The sequence below is a fragment of the Hemiscyllium ocellatum genome, chromosome 20 (assembly GCF_020745735.1).
Source record: "Hemiscyllium ocellatum isolate sHemOce1 chromosome 20, sHemOce1.pat.X.cur, whole genome shotgun sequence".
Taxonomy (NCBI): domain Eukaryota; kingdom Metazoa; phylum Chordata; class Chondrichthyes; order Orectolobiformes; family Hemiscylliidae; genus Hemiscyllium; species Hemiscyllium ocellatum.
Genome location: NC_083420.1, coordinates 51,986,424 through 52,004,912, shown reverse-complemented (window position 1 = coordinate 52,004,912; position 18,489 = coordinate 51,986,424). Strand labels below are relative to the sequence as shown.

At 39.7% G+C, this 18,489-nt stretch overlaps 1 protein-coding gene across 1 annotated transcript in view; it reads right to left on the bottom strand.

Annotated features, from left to right (window-relative positions):
* The window catches only part of LOC132825289 (uncharacterized), a 292,786-nt gene that overhangs the window by 124,726 nt on the left and 149,571 nt on the right, over nucleotides 1-18,489 (bottom strand). Inside the window, exons 71-94 of the mRNA XM_060840393.1 lie at nucleotides 18,246-18,379; nucleotides 17,666-17,790; nucleotides 16,583-16,760; nucleotides 15,706-15,918; nucleotides 14,822-14,992; nucleotides 14,495-14,632; nucleotides 13,380-13,429; nucleotides 13,007-13,127; nucleotides 12,355-12,440; nucleotides 11,447-11,576; nucleotides 10,126-10,316; nucleotides 9,620-9,710; nucleotides 8,312-8,429; nucleotides 7,256-7,434; nucleotides 6,542-6,688; nucleotides 6,002-6,129; nucleotides 5,333-5,466; nucleotides 4,203-4,297; nucleotides 2,703-2,862; nucleotides 2,306-2,325; nucleotides 2,005-2,026; nucleotides 1,884-1,911; nucleotides 1,540-1,621; nucleotides 880-1,047 (exon numbers count right to left, since the gene is read on the bottom strand). Coding sequence (XP_060696376.1) covers nucleotides 880-1,047; nucleotides 1,540-1,621; nucleotides 1,884-1,911; nucleotides 2,005-2,026; nucleotides 2,306-2,325; nucleotides 2,703-2,862; nucleotides 4,203-4,297; nucleotides 5,333-5,466; nucleotides 6,002-6,129; nucleotides 6,542-6,688; nucleotides 7,256-7,434; nucleotides 8,312-8,429; nucleotides 9,620-9,710; nucleotides 10,126-10,316; nucleotides 11,447-11,576; nucleotides 12,355-12,440; nucleotides 13,007-13,127; nucleotides 13,380-13,429; nucleotides 14,495-14,632; nucleotides 14,822-14,992; nucleotides 15,706-15,918; nucleotides 16,583-16,760; nucleotides 17,666-17,790; nucleotides 18,246-18,379 — 2,909 coding nt within the window. The remainder of the gene's footprint in view (nucleotides 1-879; nucleotides 1,048-1,539; nucleotides 1,622-1,883; nucleotides 1,912-2,004; nucleotides 2,027-2,305; nucleotides 2,326-2,702; nucleotides 2,863-4,202; nucleotides 4,298-5,332; nucleotides 5,467-6,001; nucleotides 6,130-6,541; nucleotides 6,689-7,255; nucleotides 7,435-8,311; nucleotides 8,430-9,619; nucleotides 9,711-10,125; nucleotides 10,317-11,446; nucleotides 11,577-12,354; nucleotides 12,441-13,006; nucleotides 13,128-13,379; nucleotides 13,430-14,494; nucleotides 14,633-14,821; nucleotides 14,993-15,705; nucleotides 15,919-16,582; nucleotides 16,761-17,665; nucleotides 17,791-18,245; nucleotides 18,380-18,489) is intronic.

Here is an 18,489-nt window from a genome sequence, read left to right as displayed (position 1 = left end):
AGAGGTAGATAGCCCGAAAATAGAGAAGAATAAGTTAACAGGTGGTGTCAGAGAAAAGGAGCAGATAAGGAAATCCACAACAGCATCGCTCTGCATGTATGAGAAAACAGTGAGTCTATGGTCAATTGGGGAGTTACGGTCATAGATTACCACATGGGAACAGGAATACTGCAGCAATAACAGAAAGATGGCTGGAGAAACAGGAGGTCTGAGTGTGAAATGTAGGAGGCGACAAAGCATTCAGAAAAGATAGGAAAGGAAGAAAGGTAGCACAATGGGGTTTTTGATGAGGAGAGCATTGCAGCACTGGAGAAAGAGGACATTTCAGAATGTTCAAGGACAGAACTGATTTGACTACGGGAAGGAATGAGATGGATGCAATAACACTTACAGAGAGGTGTAAATGCCACCAGCACAGTTATACTGGGGGTGGGGGGCTTTAACTCCAAGTGTCTTCTCAGGAATAGTGGCAATTTAAGGAACACAGAAGGCAAGCTGTCCAAGATTGTGTTCATAAAAATTTCACACATCACCATACGTCTAATATAATAAGAAAGGAGGATGTTTCTCAACAATGCATTGGATCAAGTAGATTGAGTGACAATGGAGGAACATGTGGAGGACATAGGCTGTTATAGTTTTAGATTGCTGAAGAGGCGTAGTCATTAAGTATATACAAGATTGTGATACAGACTGGTTTTGAAACAGTGCAGGAATCAAGGGGTTTGGGGATGATGCAGGAAAATGATGTTGAGAATTATGAAATCATCCATTATTTCATTCAACGGCAGAGCAGACTTGATTGGCCATTTGCATTTTCTGTTTGTGTTATGATTGTTTCCATGTCTTTGTACATAATGTTTGCTGAAAACGATTTACCTTGTTGTTGAAGTCGTCCAGTGCCTCATTCAAAGTGGCTCTGTTAAGTTTCTGAACAAACACAGTCAGTGCCACTTCATCTGACCTGTTCAGAGCCTTTGGACCAACAAAGCACTCAAATATACTTGTCAAGGCATCACTACTTAAACCTGAACGCAGCAGATCAGTCTGAAAAGAAACACATTCAAAGTAAAGCTTTTATTCATTGTATTTATGACGTTTTACACATACATATACGTATTAATTCACGGCATGTGAGTGTCGCAGGACTGGCCAGCATTTATTGCTCATCCCGAATTGCTCAGAGTTGAGAGTCAACTACTTTGCTGTGGGACTGGAGTCACATATAGTCCAGACCAGATCAGGATGGCACATGTCCTTCCCAAAAGCACTGCACTGACCAGATGGGGTTCGAAAGACCAATATATACCCCAGTGCCAGGGTCGAGATGTTAAGAGAGAGGTGATAATATAGAATTGGAAGTCTTCAGGGGACATAGGTGTATACAGTGTGCCAATCAACTCATTCAAGTCATCAATGTTATCATCATATCAACAAAATTCTGTCTTTGGTGGGAAAAGTTCTGCAAATCATTACTGTATTTGAATGTAAACTGACATAGACATTTCTGTATAAAATGTGGAACATGACTGAGCTTACCTGAGCACATGCATAGTCTTTAATGTAGAAATTGCACAGTTGGGTCTTGTTAACATTAATCAGGAAATTATTCAAAGCAGAACTGCGGAGAAAGAAATAAACCTTCTCTTAGGAATCAAAATACACTCAGTCACAAACAACAGAACAATTGGATTGAGCACTCAGCACGACACATTAATTTAAACCAATCAAACATGTGATTTCAGTTTTCACATAAATGCTAAGACATTCACACTGTGTGCTCTGAGTCGTTGCACTGAAAACTGAAGGCATTTATCAGCAGGTTGAGCAGATCACTGCAACATGGTCTGATTGGAGAAAAGGTGTTCTCCACAAATTCTCACCTGTTCACAGCTCGGCACAGCGCTGTTTCTGTTTGAAAAGTGAAAAAGACATCTTAATATGTAGGATTGATCTCAGCAACAAATAACTGTCAAAATTAACAAACTTACGAAAGGCACTCACCATTATCTGTGGTATTACCAGGCTAAGGAGAACAAAGCATAATGTTATTTTTGTAAAGAATCATCTTAAACTTGTACTATGAATGCAGCGTGCAAACAATGTATGTACGTTAATACTATTTTAGGTCATGAAAACAGTTTAAACAATTTCCCATAACCAATAACACACACAAGTTTAAAAACAAGCACTGTGCAATTTAAATCACAGCAATTCAGACAAAATGTTGGCTTTGCAGACACATGGTCCAGAAACTAGATGGAAGATTGACCCATTTGAAAACAAATTATTCAGTCTGCCTTACCCTATCAGTAGGTCCCGGTTCTGAAAATGAAAGATGATTCTTGTTAAATGGTGATAAATGTAATTTTCAATCATTATTAGTCAGACATCATTATATTCAGTTAGGCGATAAATAATTCATCTGACCTACAATGGAATTTACAACTGATCTGGAGAAAATGAAATCTCTGAAATGTTAACTTTGGTCGGCTTTCTTATTTCCAGACTACAACTTACTCATTATTTTACACATGTTTTTACAGAACTAATTGGCAAAACAGCAAATGCTGGCCCCTTAAATCATGGATCCCACAGCTTAGCTAAAAATGTTCTAAACGTATTGTGGAGGATTTCACGTGCACAACAAAACGCAACTGATATTTGTGCAGGGTACCTCCTGACTTCAGTGAGGCCATTACCTGGTGAAATGTCAGGAATTCCGCCTGTCAATCCCAGTCTCCTGACTTCAGACTCAGGGTGTGCGGCCACCCAGACAACCACAACAGTTTCATTCGCGCCACGCTGAAGATCCCCAAGGTTAATTCCAAGCAGGTTAATCAGATCCTGGGCAGTCAGGTTCTGAAACAGACACAACATATGACATAATGAATCCACTGGGAATCATTTACACCTTAACCATGGTGACTCACAGTAACTACAAATATTAGGTACATATCTTACATCCATCAGAGAATATTCTATTTTATAGGTAATAATGCAAGCTGTCCCAGTAAGTAGCTGCTGGTATTCTGCAGAAAGCCTGGTGGAGCAGAGTAGAACTGGAGATAATCTTTACATGTGTTCTTAACAGCAGATGTCCACAGGGATTCATATCACAAACAAATACCTGCTGACCCCCTATTCCACCGCCAGTCTGTTCTTATTCATAACAAAATGCCTTGATAATGCCAACCACATTCACCCAATAAACACAAACTCACAACCAATTTCAATTGTGAATGGTTCAAGAGCAGACTAGGGTGCTTTCAGGTTTGTGATAAGATCTTTCAAATTGCCTTCTATAGACATTGTATTACTTTAAGGCATTTGACAAGGCGCTGCATTAAAGACCGAAACAGAAGGTTAGATGCCACGGGGTTAAGGATAGACAATTGGCTTGGACAGAGGATTGGTTGACTAACAGAAGCAGAGGGCCACAATAAATGGGGCATTCTGACGAAGGGTCACTGAACCTGAAATGTTAACTCTGGTGTCTCGCCACAAATACTGAGCTTTTCCAATAATTTTTGCTTTCCTTATTTTGTCTCTTTACTTGAGGAAGGATGGAGTGGCACTGAAGGCAGTGCAGAGGTGGTTCACCAGGTTGATTCCAGGGCTGAAAAAGCTACTGTACAAAGAAGTTTCAAAGTTTGGGCTTATGCTTGTTCGACTTCAGAAAAATGAGGAGGCTTTGATTGAGGGATATAAAATGCTAAAGCGCATTGAAAAAGGTGGATGCTGAACAGATGTTCCCAATTGTAGGACGGTCTCAAACAAGAGATGATAGAAGCAGAGTTAGAGGAGGCAGGTTCAAAACTTGGATAGGGAGAAACTACTTCTCTCAAAGGGTTGTGAATCTGGGGACCTCACAGAGTGCAAGGGAGGCAGAATCAATCAACAGATTCAAGAATGAAATTGATAAATTTTCTATTTTTAACATGCTTGTTAGGATTCAATCACAACGGTATTTGAAGACTGTCACTGCCAATGCACATGGTCCTGGGTGATAGCAAGTGTAGCCAGACTGAATGATCTAACAGTGGGATCATCAGCTGAATCACAGCAACAGCACCAATCAGCTGTATCCTTTCTGGCTCAAAGGGACACTGCACAGGAACGAAGATGAGGCATGACGAGACATAAAAATGGAAATGGAATCACTGCCATACTAAAATATTATCAGAACAATACAATCGTACCCTGACTTCTTCCGGATTCAACCCGATGAAGGTTTTAAAGTCCATGTTGATGCTGTTATTTGCAAGAAACTTCAGATCATCAGCTGCAGCACCACCTGAAGACAAAGAGACAATTTTTAGTTGCCCGGGGCCCAATGGCATGTTACAAAATTGGGAGAAAATTTCGATAGAGACAATTGACAAATGAGGAGAAAATGTAAAACATTCAGGAACAGAAGCTGAGACAATTGCTTGGGATCAGGCCCTAACTGGAATGTGGATGTGTTTCTGATGGGTGGGTAACTGCTGTCACTCCCCATGTTCAAGTAGAAGTGTGGGAGAGATCATGGGATGCTCCAGGAGTGCAGATACAACACTGCATCATCTTGCTCACTCATTCCACACTTGATGGATGCTGTATTGGTTTCTGCACTCGGCTTACTACAGTCTACAAAGACTTGGAAAAGTGATGGATTTGCTGCAACAGTGCATCCGGTTCCCTTCTGAAACAGCAGAGATGATGCCAGGCATCCAGAAGATCATAAGAAATAGGAGCAGGAAGAGACCATTCAGACCTCTGAGCCCACTCCATTATTTACACAGGTCATTCCTGATTTCCTGATCTAACACCATTTCCCTGCACTGGCTGCACATCTCTTCACATTATTTCTGTTGATTTCATTCAATGTAAGAGCACTGTAACTAACTGATTCAAGATATAATCAACACATCACAAACGTGTCAATTGAATGTTTAACCATCTCGGAAAGTTAAATTACAGTCTGACTACAGTGAGAATGATGCAACATTCAAATAAAGTTCCTGTTGTTTTTGTTCCAATTAGACAAGATTTTCACCAATACATTTTGGTTTATACAATAAATTATTTTCCTCAAATCTCAGTTACAACATTTGACAATTACCAGTAATTAAAGACTGCAATCAATTTGGAGGAAAGTATTCAATCTTATCTGCTCAGACAGAAACTGCGTAAACTTGGGTCCTGAAGTTCTGCCAATCTGAGCTCCTGAATTTCAGTGTGCTCCTGTGGTGCCAACAGTGAGCGAGACTGAACTCCAGATCAGATCAGCAGAAACTCCGCCCATCAAATGTCAGTGCTGATGAGGTTCCTCCTGAATCATTTGACTCACCAATATAGGCCTTTATCAGCTGGAAGTAGGCGATTGGATTATCTCGCTGAGACCTCAATGCTGAGAATGCGAATTGATAAAGCAAGTCTTTCTTAGACTGGGTGCACAGAGAAAGATCCAGAAATCCTGCATCCCTGTGGGAGGAAGGTTCCAATGTTAGTTTTCTTTCATGCTTCTGCATCGCCAACTGACAGTGCATTCCCAGCCCAAAGATTTACCCAATTATTTATTGTGGTACAGTGAGGTGGGCCAATTTGGAAATCACATCTTCTGACATGACTCAAGGGGCCCTTGTGGCACTGTGGTGGTGTCCCTGCCTCTGAGCCAGTAGGCGTGACTTCAATTCCCGCCTACTCCAGGGTTGTGTAATAACATCTATGAATTGGTTGATCAGAAAATATCTCCAAAATAATTCACACTTTTACTACAATATTAATTCAGCAAATCATGTTAGAATGGGCTGATGAAATAATCTAGTGGCTTGAGGGAAGAGTTGCTGTTGTGAGGCTTTTCATAGTTTAATAGCCTATTGATTGGATTGTGCACAAAAGCAATGTATGCCAGGAAAAGCCAATGACTTCACAACTACATTGCAGCAATTTTGATACTGTTCGAATTGATCACATTCTACTCGACAGGAAACCAGCAATGAAAATGTACAACACTCACGTCAAGTTTGAAATTATCGACAGCTGCTGTTCATCCAAAGTGCACAAGTTAGCTCCACCAATAGCTTTCACAGAAACTGCATTCAGTTCTCCTCCCAACTGGAGATATCTCGTTACAATGGATATGATCTATTGAAAGATATATCCATAATGCATAGTTACAAAGTAGAACCTACAAAATTAAGGCACTTGCTTTTCATTACTCAATTATTCAAATTTAGAACAATGCAATATTCAAATAAAGCTCCTGCAGTTTTTGTTCTATTTAGACAAGATTTTCATCAATAAATTTTGGTTTATACGATGAATTATTTTCCTCAAATCTCAGTTACAACAGTTTGTAATTATCAATAATTAAACACTGCAATCAATTTGGAAGAAATTGTTCAATCTTATCTGGTTGGACAGAGGGGTCTTGCTTCAAGAAAGAATGTTATCTTTGACATTTGTGACAGTAATTTTCAGCTATCTTTCACAAGCTCGTTATCATATCTCTGCAGATAACAATCATTTAACAGGGATATTCTCCTCGTTTCAGTACCGTTGTGTTTTCCAGCTGTTGCTTCATTAATGCAGAAAGTGTCCCAACTCGAGTGATATTCCAGCTGCTGACTTCAGTCTCATTAAACATAGTCGATATGTTCCCTAAAAGTTGAATCTGCTTTTCGGGTAGTCCACTGGGATAAATCTGTGTCAAGAAATCAAAAATAATCAAATGCAGACAGTGTTTGAGAAGTTCTTTGTAATCATCAAATCCAGACTCAGATTGCAGTTTAGGTCAGAAACCTTTAGCAATAGATTGATTTTGGGTTAATCTCACAAAACCTTGACAATGATGTTGCTGAGTGGCAGTGCAGTGCATTTGGGATGAATGGTCTTGTCCTGCTCCTATTTTCTAAGTTTCCAGTGTTTCCACAGTTCAGGATAAAATAGGTTGAGACCTAATAATGACTCATTATTCCCTTTCCCTGTTCAAACCACACTATCGAGACAAAACTGATGGAAACGTTTTTACAATACCATTTGAAGAACTGTTCTCCATCCTTACACAGTTCATGCCAACACACTTTCTCCATTTGTGACAGAAAAATAAAATATGTGGCCACTTTTCTCTGTACTCGAGATGGTAGTGGTCAAGTTCTTCAACTTTATTACGTCACAACTGTTCAAAATGTTTGCAATTGCAGTTACACAAAGCACGCGACATATTAAGCTGAAGGATTATTTTATCACTGTTTACATCATGGTCACATACCTTTAAGAGTCTCTTTTTCAGAATTTCCAGCTGAGTTGGATCAAATGCAAGAGCTCCCAGTTGGAGCACATTGTCTTTCAGTACACGGTCACCCAAACAGAGATCTAACTGGGATGGGGCATAGATTGCAGGGGTCAGGTCATTAATGTCTTCTGCTGCGATTAAGCCCTCGGTGCAATCTGGAGATACAAACCTCTATTAGATCAAACGTTTCTGTTTGCTGGTAATTTTGCTCTCAAAACATCAAATAGAAACGGTGGCACAGTGGTTAGCACTGCTGCCTCACAGCGCCTGAGACCCGGGTTCAATTCCCAACTCAGGCGACTGACTGTGTGAAGTTTGCTCGTTCTCCCCGTGTCTGCGTGGGTTTCCTCCGGGTGCTCCGGTTTCCTCCCACAATCCAAAGATGTGCGGGTCAGGTGAATTGGCCATGCTAAATTGCCCGTAGTGTTAGGTAAGGGGTAAATGTAGGGGTATGGGTGGGTTGCGCTTCGGCGGGTCGGTGTGGACTTGTTGGGCCGAAGGGCCTGTTTCCACAATGTAAGTAATCTAATCTAATCTAAATCAGCAGTTTTCTATGGCCGTCCCAGACTAGAGAAGTGCCGTCAGGAAGACATAACAAGCATGACTGACCTGCTGTTGACAAAGAACATTTAAGTATCTCTTGCTAAAATGTACAGTGAATGGAAACTACCTTGCTACCTGCAAAGTGACCACTCAACTCATAGTCACATGGACGCACTCTAAGCATTAAGCAGATACCTAACTATAGAACACTGCCAGCAACACACAAATTGCTGCTCCACCTTATGTTCTTCTCCATGGGTTTGGCTCTGCAACGTTATATCCCAATCTAACACTTCAATGATATTATATCCCACAGACCACAGCATACTGAACCATCAGACAGACAGAATGAAAGGCTTTTGAAAACCTCCCTTTCTATTTCAGGCTCATGAACCTAAGCTGTAACACATTGTTAAAGACCAGACTTGTCCACTTCCTGCCGATTTACAAGCACATTTTATTTACACAGACAGCATTTTATCAACATACTTGCTGTATTGTTAGATCTTCGCAGATTGAGCTGTTTAAGAAAGATCAGGATCTCATATGGAGGTCTCGAACGTTTTGCTTTCTTTACAAAACTTGGAAGAGCTTCAAGGATGACAACCTGCATTGGACAAAATGGAAACACTGTAGGATTTCTCCAGAAAACTCTCATATCACAGTTCATACTTCTCCAGCATGAACTTTATCAAGAATATATTCTTCAGTGACGAAAACACTTGCCAGAACACATCAGTGTTTCACTAAGGGAATGATGGCTGCAGGGTGAGAGGGAGTTCTTACCTCAAGAATAAATCAGACTCTCTAATATCCCAAATTAAATTGAACTTTCACTTGCTAACTTCAGCAAAAGAAATCTGCAGTGGTTAAAGCAGCTCCACTCTGTTCTGAATGAGCTTCTACAACTTTCACAGATACAATAATTACAAATCCCTAATGGATTCAACTCAAATTATGAATCTCCAAATACAGATCTGAAGAAAAGGATGAATATCATTGTACAGGATGTTCTGGAGAACTGTGCCCAGTTCTGATCACCCAGTTATAGGAAGGGTATTATTAAGTCGGAGACGGTTCAGGAGAGATTTACCAGGAATGCACCAGGAATGGAAGGTTTGAGTCATAGGGAAGAGACTGGATTGGCTGGGACTTTCCTCACTGGAGCACAGGAAGTTGAGAGGTGACCTGATACAGGTTTATGAAATCATGAGGGGTATAGATAAGGTGAACAATAGGTGTCTTTTCCCTTCAATGGGGGATTTCAAGACTAGGTGAGAGGAGAAAGATTCAAAAAAGAAATGAGGGCAATCTTTTCACACAGAGAGTGGCTCATGTGTGGAATGAGGAAATGATGGATATGGGTACAGTTTCAATATTTCAAAGACATTTGGATAAGTGTATGAATAAGAAATATTTGGACAGATATGGGCAGGTGGGTAGAGTTTTGTTTGCGATTATGGTCAGCATGGACAGGTTAGACCAAAGAGTCTGCTTCCATGGTATATGTCTCCATGACTTAATCACATGTTAAGACAGTGACAAACTGTCAGTATCTTCATTCATATTAATAGAGGCAGCATGTACATCATAGTGGATTAAAACACTTTTTATCGATCTACAGGGTCCAATGTTTTGAGTGGGTGAAAAGTGATTATGTGACTAAGTACATGAATTTTGCTTCTCAAGAAAATTCTTGAATGGTAGAGTCTTTTATATTGCAACTAAATAATTCTTCTTGGCTACTGTCTCACAAATTTAAGTAGCTGAATCAACTTTCAACCATATTAACCATACCCTGTTTACTAGAGTCCACGTGAGGCGAGTCAATGTCAAAGGAAGGTTTCCGAGATCTTGGATTGTCGATGAAGACCATGACGAAGGAACACTACAGACAAAGAAAAACTGAGTTAAGGAACATGTCACTGAGAGTGCTGAGAGAATTAGGAAGTTCTCAAACAAAAGATGGCCTTCTGCCATCCTGACCATCTCGAGACAAATCCACAATGCAAGTGTTGGCGAAATACAGACCTGGATTAGAGATAATCAAACAGTCACTGATCAAATCACGTGGCACTATCAGTAACAGTCACCTTATTTTCCAAAGTGTGCATGTATGTCTGATATTAGAAGATAATGGTCTGTTATTCCTACATTCCATCTGCTTTCACTCGCGTGTGCATGGGATTTGTTGCAAAGTCACTATCTACATTCCCCGTACAAATTCACAGCATTACAAGTGGCATGAAATGGAGTAACCTGGCTGTAGTCTGTATGGAATTAGGTGAACATTTCACACTCACCCGTATCTGCTAACTCCTCTCTTTAGGAGATCTTCAATGGCTTTCTTCTGATCGTCTGTATACGAGCGACATGTTTTCAATGGGTCCAAGATGGAAATATCAGATTCTGCGATGACGGATCCCTCGAGGTCACACACCAATTTACCCAGGATTGTCACACTCTCCTCTGTCAGTTTCCTGCCAGAAATTCCCTGAATGTTTGGAAACATGAGCAATTTCTGTTCAGCAGCATCACAAATAAATAACATTCAGTTCACCTTGAAGACTACAGAAGCTGCAGAAAGTAGCATGATGGTAATTTTCTTCACTTTGCCAGAGAGAGATTTTCCTTTGACTCTGGGGTTCTCTATTTGCACAGACTGGAACCTCAGCAGAATGAACACACACTATACTGATACTGATGAACACTGGAGTGTTCATTCATGTCCATTACTCAGACTGGATAGCTTAGATATAAAACTCACTGAGAAATTCAAGATTATGAGAAACTGACTGAAGATCAGCTGCTCTTTTATTACAAAATTTCTTTGGCTCTGTCACTGATGTGGCCTTATCGGCAAACATGGGAGCAAATGTACACACGGCCCAGTCGCTCAGAGAGGTAGACAGGGCATCAGGTCGTTGCAGATAAGTAACTAATTCCCAAAGAGCAGCACCAAGCATCAGAATGGAATATGTCTTCATTCCCAGAAGCCTTAGTCTCTCAGCTTCCCAGTACATGGACTACGGCTCACAAACTACAAGAGATCTTCAGGAGCTTATCAGTTCATTGAAAAAATAATATGTGTTGTCTGTCATGATGCTGTTGTTCGCATCCACATCCAGCCAACTGTTTCTACGGCTGCTTAAGTAAGTCTTATTGTTGTCAGCTTCCCTTAACTCTGTTGAAACTACAGATATATTGAAAAGGTAATGTGTACAGATATGTTGAAGGTGCATGTACAATCATGTCAGCTGCATCTCAGTTATACTTGGTGACAGTATTTCACCAACATAACGACATAACACCCTGAATGGTTTGTCCTACACTCGAACCAATGCACTGACGCAGAAAACTCAAAGTGAAAACAGACCGGTTTGAAAGGATTTAGCTGTAGTAAATAAAGGGAAGAAGGTTTGACCAACCAGCAGAGCTAGTAAAGAGAACAATGTTATCAGTGATTTAATGTAACTATCATTTCGCCTTTAGTTTTATTGAAGAGTTAGCTCTCAAATGGCATGAGGCACCAATGGTCAGGTATTGCGCTTGAAATTACATGGTCACAAGGTACAACTGGCTTCTCTTAGCACTTTGTAGGACATATCAGCATGTCATCCTTACCAAACAGATCCTGGCATCATATAATAGATTCCGTCTTCTGCTTGATTCTTTTCTCAAGATGTCAATGTTTGATTTCCCAACTAATTTGAAGAATGTTTTGCAGTTGGATGAATTCCTGAACTGTACTGAGCTACAAAAGTAAACAGAAGTTTATTCAGATTACAGTGAGGAGAATGAACTACATTATCAACAACAGCTCCTGTGCTAATTCTCCCAGCTTTAGTCTATTTACAAGTGCCAGCACAGACACAAATGCCGATTCTGCCAAATGAACATGCCTACACCTCCTGCGCAGAGATTAACAGGGAAAGATCTCAGATTTTTTCCAGCATCTCATTCTCAAATGTTAATTGATGGGAAAATATTAAATAAAGTCATGAAATAATTCCATTGAAATGTTGCTGGCTCAATCAACCTTGTGTCTTGTTCTGTGTTCCTGTCTTGTTTCATTAAAACTGTTCATTCACAGAGAAATTCATCCAGGATATGCCTAAAATTACAAACCCCATATCGAAACAATTGTTGAAAAAGACACCCATACAGGTCACCTCCGCCTGGACGGCTGAGACTTAGCAGAATTCAATGTCAATGTTGAATGTTCTCTCATTTGCTGCCACTTTCCAGCTCCTTCTGCAACAATTGTGTCTCACACATGATAATGTTACTTCATCTTTCTCCTCCAGTTATTGTCCCAGTGAAATGAAGACACCTATAGAGCTACCAGGACATGAGGAAATCTCACAGTTTTGAAAAATGGTCTAAAAACTGCCTCCTGCAGATGTTTGAAAATTGGACTCTGGTTATATGTCTCTTGAAAGGCAAAAAGATCCTTCTACACCTGGGAAATAGGCATCATCAAAGTACATTCAAAAACCAATCATGGAACATTGCAATGGAATAGAACATACTTGAAGAATAGAATAACATCCACAGGGAGTTTCTCTATGGCTGGTGTGGTTCCATTAGAAGTTAGTCTTGCAGACATGCAGCTCAGCTGAAAAGAGAAACCAGCAAAACATGCTGAGAACAGAAACACAACAAATTGATGAAATTTCTCTCTCCTTACAATTTTGGCTCAATGTTGGCTAAATAGGGGAATTCTCTTTGGTTACGTTATTGGAGGTTATTTGCAACATCCAATATTGGACCGCCACACAAGCCAAACTTTGAACTCAAATCAGCTACTCACAGATTTCGGTCATTGAATATTTGGCTTAATTTCCACTTCAAAGTCCAGTCAGAACTTTTGTTAATATAAGTTAGTCTGACATTAGACAGGTGAATGGGGAAATCTCATTGATAGCAGCATAGCACACGCAGAAATCACAATTAGTTATTTGGTCAAAATTGATCATGCCTGCTTGTCATACATTTCCTTCATTCCTTGATGGAAACATTTCTGATCTAAGTGATGATCTTTGGGGGCAGGATTTTCCAATCAGACTTAGTTTGCACAACATGGCCATTTATTTGAGATCAATTAATCCATCTATAACAATGGCCACTGTATGGTCATACACTCAAACTAGTCTCCAATGTGATTGCTGTGGAACATCTCACCTGACTTTCATCAAACCTGGCCCCTTTCCCCTTCATTGCTTGAACAAGCTGAAGAAATGTTGTAAAATTCAGGTCCTTGACTGCACCACAACTGAAGCCTTGAAGGACAGAAGGTGAGAATCTGAAATAAATCATGGAATCATTCATTAATTTCTAAACACTTCACTTCCTTCAAACTAAGGTACTGAGACAATATGAACAGTCAAAACAGACATGGATGTGGAATAAGGACTTTCAAATTGGCATGATTATCTTCTTGTAGGAAGATTTCTATCAGATACATGTTCACATATGGACCACACATCCTACAAATCATGGTGTAGACAGAGAAATTATCAAGGAAACAGATATATTGGTCAAGTTAGTAACTTACTCTTTAAAATTGTTGTTGTTTTTGATCACATTTCCAAAGAATACTGCAGCCTGTGGGAGAAAAGTATTGAGATCATTAATACACACAACCGAGTCTAAACAATCAATCGAACATTTGCTGGGTTAGCCCCAAAATGAAGTTAGATGAAAATGGAAGGTGAATGAAATGAGAAGGAGAAATCATATGAAACCTGATGACCAACTAATGATTTTTAAAATGCTCGTGTTAAGGTGAAGAAATGTATGTTTAGACTGAAGCATTGTAACTCAGCAATAATGGACTGAACTGTTCCAGTAATTCTGGAAAAGCTGAAGTTTTGTTTAAACACACACACTGAATCCGATATGACAATGTGAGTATTTAACAGCTGCATTTGTGATTGTCATGTTATGTAAATGCCATACAGATAATGCGAGACATACAAGTGATGAACACGGAGGACAAGCTCAAGTTTTACATCAAAAATCATAAAAGGCAAGAAATAGAAGTCTTTGCAAGGAGACATGAGCATGTCCTAATGAGTTGATTGATCAAACCCGTTGGGTGGAAAACATGACAAACTGTGATGTTGACTGTTGTCAAACTGACCATTTGCTGGAGCCTGGTTAGCATCGAGTGTGCAAATGCAGAGATTCTTTGTGAGTACAATCAGCTTGACTTAGTAAAACTGCAACTAGCTTGGAGAGGGGCACTGATCAGTGAGTAGAAGTTCAGACAGAACAGGCTGATCACATATTCTGCTCTGATCTTTGAACAAGTCCATGTGAAAGGGTAAACTTGTGATTGTAAGCATCGTATGGGCAAGATGTTTACAGTATTTGTTGCTGCATGTTTTGCTTTAATGAAGGACATTGGATATATTCCATTGTTAGAATTGTTTGGGTTATTGAGATCCAGAGCAAACCAAATGGACCAGGCAAAATGGAATTATAATTCAACAGGACTTAAAGGTTTTTGTTAACATTCACACAATCTGACCGACGAAGCGTGCTGTGGAGCATTCAATCTGATCTGATGTCTATATTAATCTTTAAATTAATGTACATTTTTCAATTGCACTGTATCTCTAGCTCCCTCAGCATTATTACTGAGTGTCACAGAGTCAAAATGATTACCTGACTGGGAACCCATTGTTTGTCATTGACATCACCGAGGCCTAAGTTTGAGTTTAACAGCACAGGTGGGACCTCTTTGGCTAGAACAGATGGAATGGTCTTCACCGTTTGGACAGGGTCTTCTACATTCCGCAACACCTGAGTTATAATGAAACAGAACAGGTCTTCAGCCCAGACATACCCCAAAACCCTGTCAGCAATATTGGGAGGTGCAAGCAATCTTTACAGAAGAGAATTAAATTTTAAATAAGTGGATACGGCAGTCAAAATGAAACTAGATTTTGGACCAATATTGCTTCAGCTGACTGTATAATCCATATCATTCACCTGCAGAACACAGATGGTTTGTATTGGCTGTGGTGCTCTTCCAATATTCTCAACAAACGTTGGATTTAAGATTATGTTGATGAACACCTGAGGATTGATGTCTTGGAACACATCACTTGGAATGCCGGACACCAAGCTTCCTAGCCCCAGCAGGTTCTCAGCGTTATTAACCTAGTTAGAAAGCAGCAGTAAATCAAAAGCTGTCAATACACAATCAACGGTCAAGCCTGTTTCCTGCCTTTCATGTCATATTACAAAATGTGGAATCCCAAACCATCAATTTCAAACACATCCAGGCTCTCTCACATTTCAGCACAGCAATAAAAATGAATCTGCTCATTTAATAGGGTTTCTCAAATATTAGGGTTTCGGGCTGGGAATAAATTTGTTCTCAGCCACTTTGCAGATGTCGTCTTTGAAAAGAAATAAATAAAAGGTGCCTGAAATCTTCAAGTTCTCATCTTTTCCACTTTCTGCTCATATGCCCAGCTGAAATACACAACTTTGTCTTCCCAATCGAGGGAAAACAGATTTGATGGACGTTAACCCTATTTATTTGATATATTATATCTTAAATATTAGTGGATTGTGGGAGAATATTAAACTGGTACTACTTCTATACCACAACTTCAAATGGATTTTACAGGAAATTTCCATCCAAGGACTCGAGATTGTTTCACAAAGGCAGCATTCTTTAGTTGCCTTTCAATCATTTCAAACATCTGACAGTGGAACTGAACCCAAAACAATGGGAAAAAAATTACCTCTGGTCACCAACCAAAAAACTAATCTCCTCTCAAATGCCACAATGATCTGTTTCTCGACATTGATATTCAGCCATTTATGAATATAATGCATTCATTTCAGATTTATCGAGCTCTTACCTGGAAGCCATTTATGAGTAACCTGATGACAATCGCATTGGCCTGGCCCACATTCCAGCCTCTGACTTTACTCAGGCTTGGCAGCGCATTCTGCAGAGTCTCCGCACCAATATTTACAACCTGTGACACTGACAACCCAACAGCTGTTTGTCCCAGAGTATTCAAAGTGCTCACTGTGAAGATGTCGATTTTGCTCACGATAGCTATTGAGGTCTGGAAAAAAGAAATTGAATAAGGAACATTAATACATTGTGTTCATCCTATTGAGGATGGACTAGTGCCCCATCACTCTGGTCCCAATACTCAGTGCATTACTACATCAAAATACTGACAATTCACCAAATTCCAACTATAAATTCTGCTTCCATCCCACACAAGCTGCCAGACCTACTGAGTTTCATCAGCAATTTCAGTTTTTGGCTCAGATCTCCAGCAACTGCAGTTCTTTCTTTTATTTTACACAAAAATACATCTTCCATTTTCCACAATGACCAATTAAATACCATATTTGAATTAGATTTTAAACAAATATATATTTCAACCAGGTTTTTTCATAAACACCTGTTTATCAAAACAAAACGTACTGAGTAAAGATGCAATCATTAGTTTACATACACAGTCAGAAATATAGAAGCATAATTGCTTTTCTCCATAAATATTCATGAACACACACAAAAAGACACTCTTCAAGAAGAGAAAAATGTTCTCTCTGCACAGGCTGGCTTCAATAAAAAAATATTGAAGGCACCAGTATAAAGCACAGAGTCTCTCAATGCCCAACTTCTCCAAAACAATATTTAACATGAAGCATCTTGGTAACAATGTTCTTAACAGCATGCAGTTCAATGTTCTGCAGTTGATTATTTTCCCCACATACCCTCAGTTGTTCATCTGTTGGATCTACAACTGGTGCTGTTTCATTGGACGTGGTGTTTGGTTGTATGTTGAGTCCACAGACTTGGTTTATTATTGCTACTACAGACAAGACTTGCTGTGTGTCCAATGACTGAAGCAGATCAGTATCAGTAATGAAGCAAACCAGGGAGTTTGGCAGCCTGCAAAAGAGCATCAGTCACAAAGCGTATCAGCACCTTTCACTTCAGTTCACACTTGATCGATACATTAAGGTTTGCTCCAAGTGAAATTGTCATAGCATTTGACACTTTAGGGAATATCATCATCTATTCCATCAACAAAATTTCTATAATGTTCCTCAGTCTATTTCTACAGAAAATTTATTTTGTTTATTTCCAAGTTGAAAGAACTTGTTTCCACACAGAGATGAGGAACTCTCTGGAGAGAAAATGCTGGAAAATCTCAGCAGGTATGGCAGCATTTGTAAGGAAAGAAAAGAGCGGATGTTTCGAGTCTAACTGACCCTTTCTCAAAGCTTTAACAAAGGATCAGACTCAAAACGTCACCTCTTTTCCCTCCTTACAGATGCTGCCAGATCTGCTGAGATTTTTCAGCATTTTCTCTTTTGGTTTCAGATTCCAGCATCCACAGTAATTTGCTTTTATGAGGAACTCTCCTTCTCTCCAGCCCTTTTTCACTCATTGCTATCAGTAATTTGCATATTTACTATTTGAATATCATCAGCACAAGCAGCCTCAGGTCACAACTGCTGCAAGGATTCACTGCTCACAAACTGGGAGAGTTGGTTTTAACCCTTAAGTTCTAAACTGCCTTCTTTTTAAACAAAGTTCAAACAATTAATAACTTTACCCGAATCTGACTGACCATTTCACTGAACTGGCAGGTCTCTCCCATACCAACCCAACTTCACCTTTCGGCCTCTGACAGATTGTTCCAAATTGCCAACGCTGCTCCTTCTCCACATACCTGCTCAAATATCTGACTGTGCACTTTCACTGCATTTGATTCAGTTCCAGAAGGATTATGTCCTCAACCTTCCCATTCAAAACCAATGTTGGGAAAATAAGCATCATCTAAGATATACCTTGAAACGTTGACATTCGGATTGATGGCAAGCAGCAACTGGAGGTAGAACTTTGAAACTTCAGTGGATAGTGTCAGATTGTCCAGAAGTGCCAGGTTTTCAGAATCTACCACAAATTCTTGAAGCTGTGCAAAGATTGGAAGGAATTTAACTGTTAGCCGCAATGATTCAGTGTTCTTTCACATGTTAAATAACGAAATGTTCTGGCTTGTGTTGCTGCAACCCACAATCACTGCGAACACAATTGGCACCAAATGCACACAGTGTCATCACTGGCAAATTCTCAGTGTAAAAGCCAGGAGGAATCAAAATTCACTTTTAGATGGATCGGAAGTTGACAATTCATCTTTCAATTTGCACGACTTCCTCAGCCATGATCTCAAATAGGCTGATTCATTATCAGTGCGATGCTAGACTTAAACTTGGAATTACATCTGTTGGAAGCAAACTCCTATATTACCAAACATATTGGAATGTATTGGTCAAGCAATTGGATGTTAGCCTAACTGGATCCTTGAGTAAAGGTCTGTTTCCCAGAGAACACAATCATTCACTTAACAATAAGAAGGGTAATACACACCTGTGTTTCATTATCAAAGAAAGATTGAAGATCACTCAGTGAAATCTGGTTCATATATAATCCCAGATATTGAGCAAACCAGGCAGTGGAGTTCAGGACTGGATCATTCACATCATAGCATTTGGGTTTGGGACCTGTTATGCCAAAAAAACTCCACATCAACTCTGAGTAAAACGGAGAGCTATACTTTTGAAAACATGTTACAAGCTCTTCACCGGTACTGCTGACAATAGAGGTTCTCAGC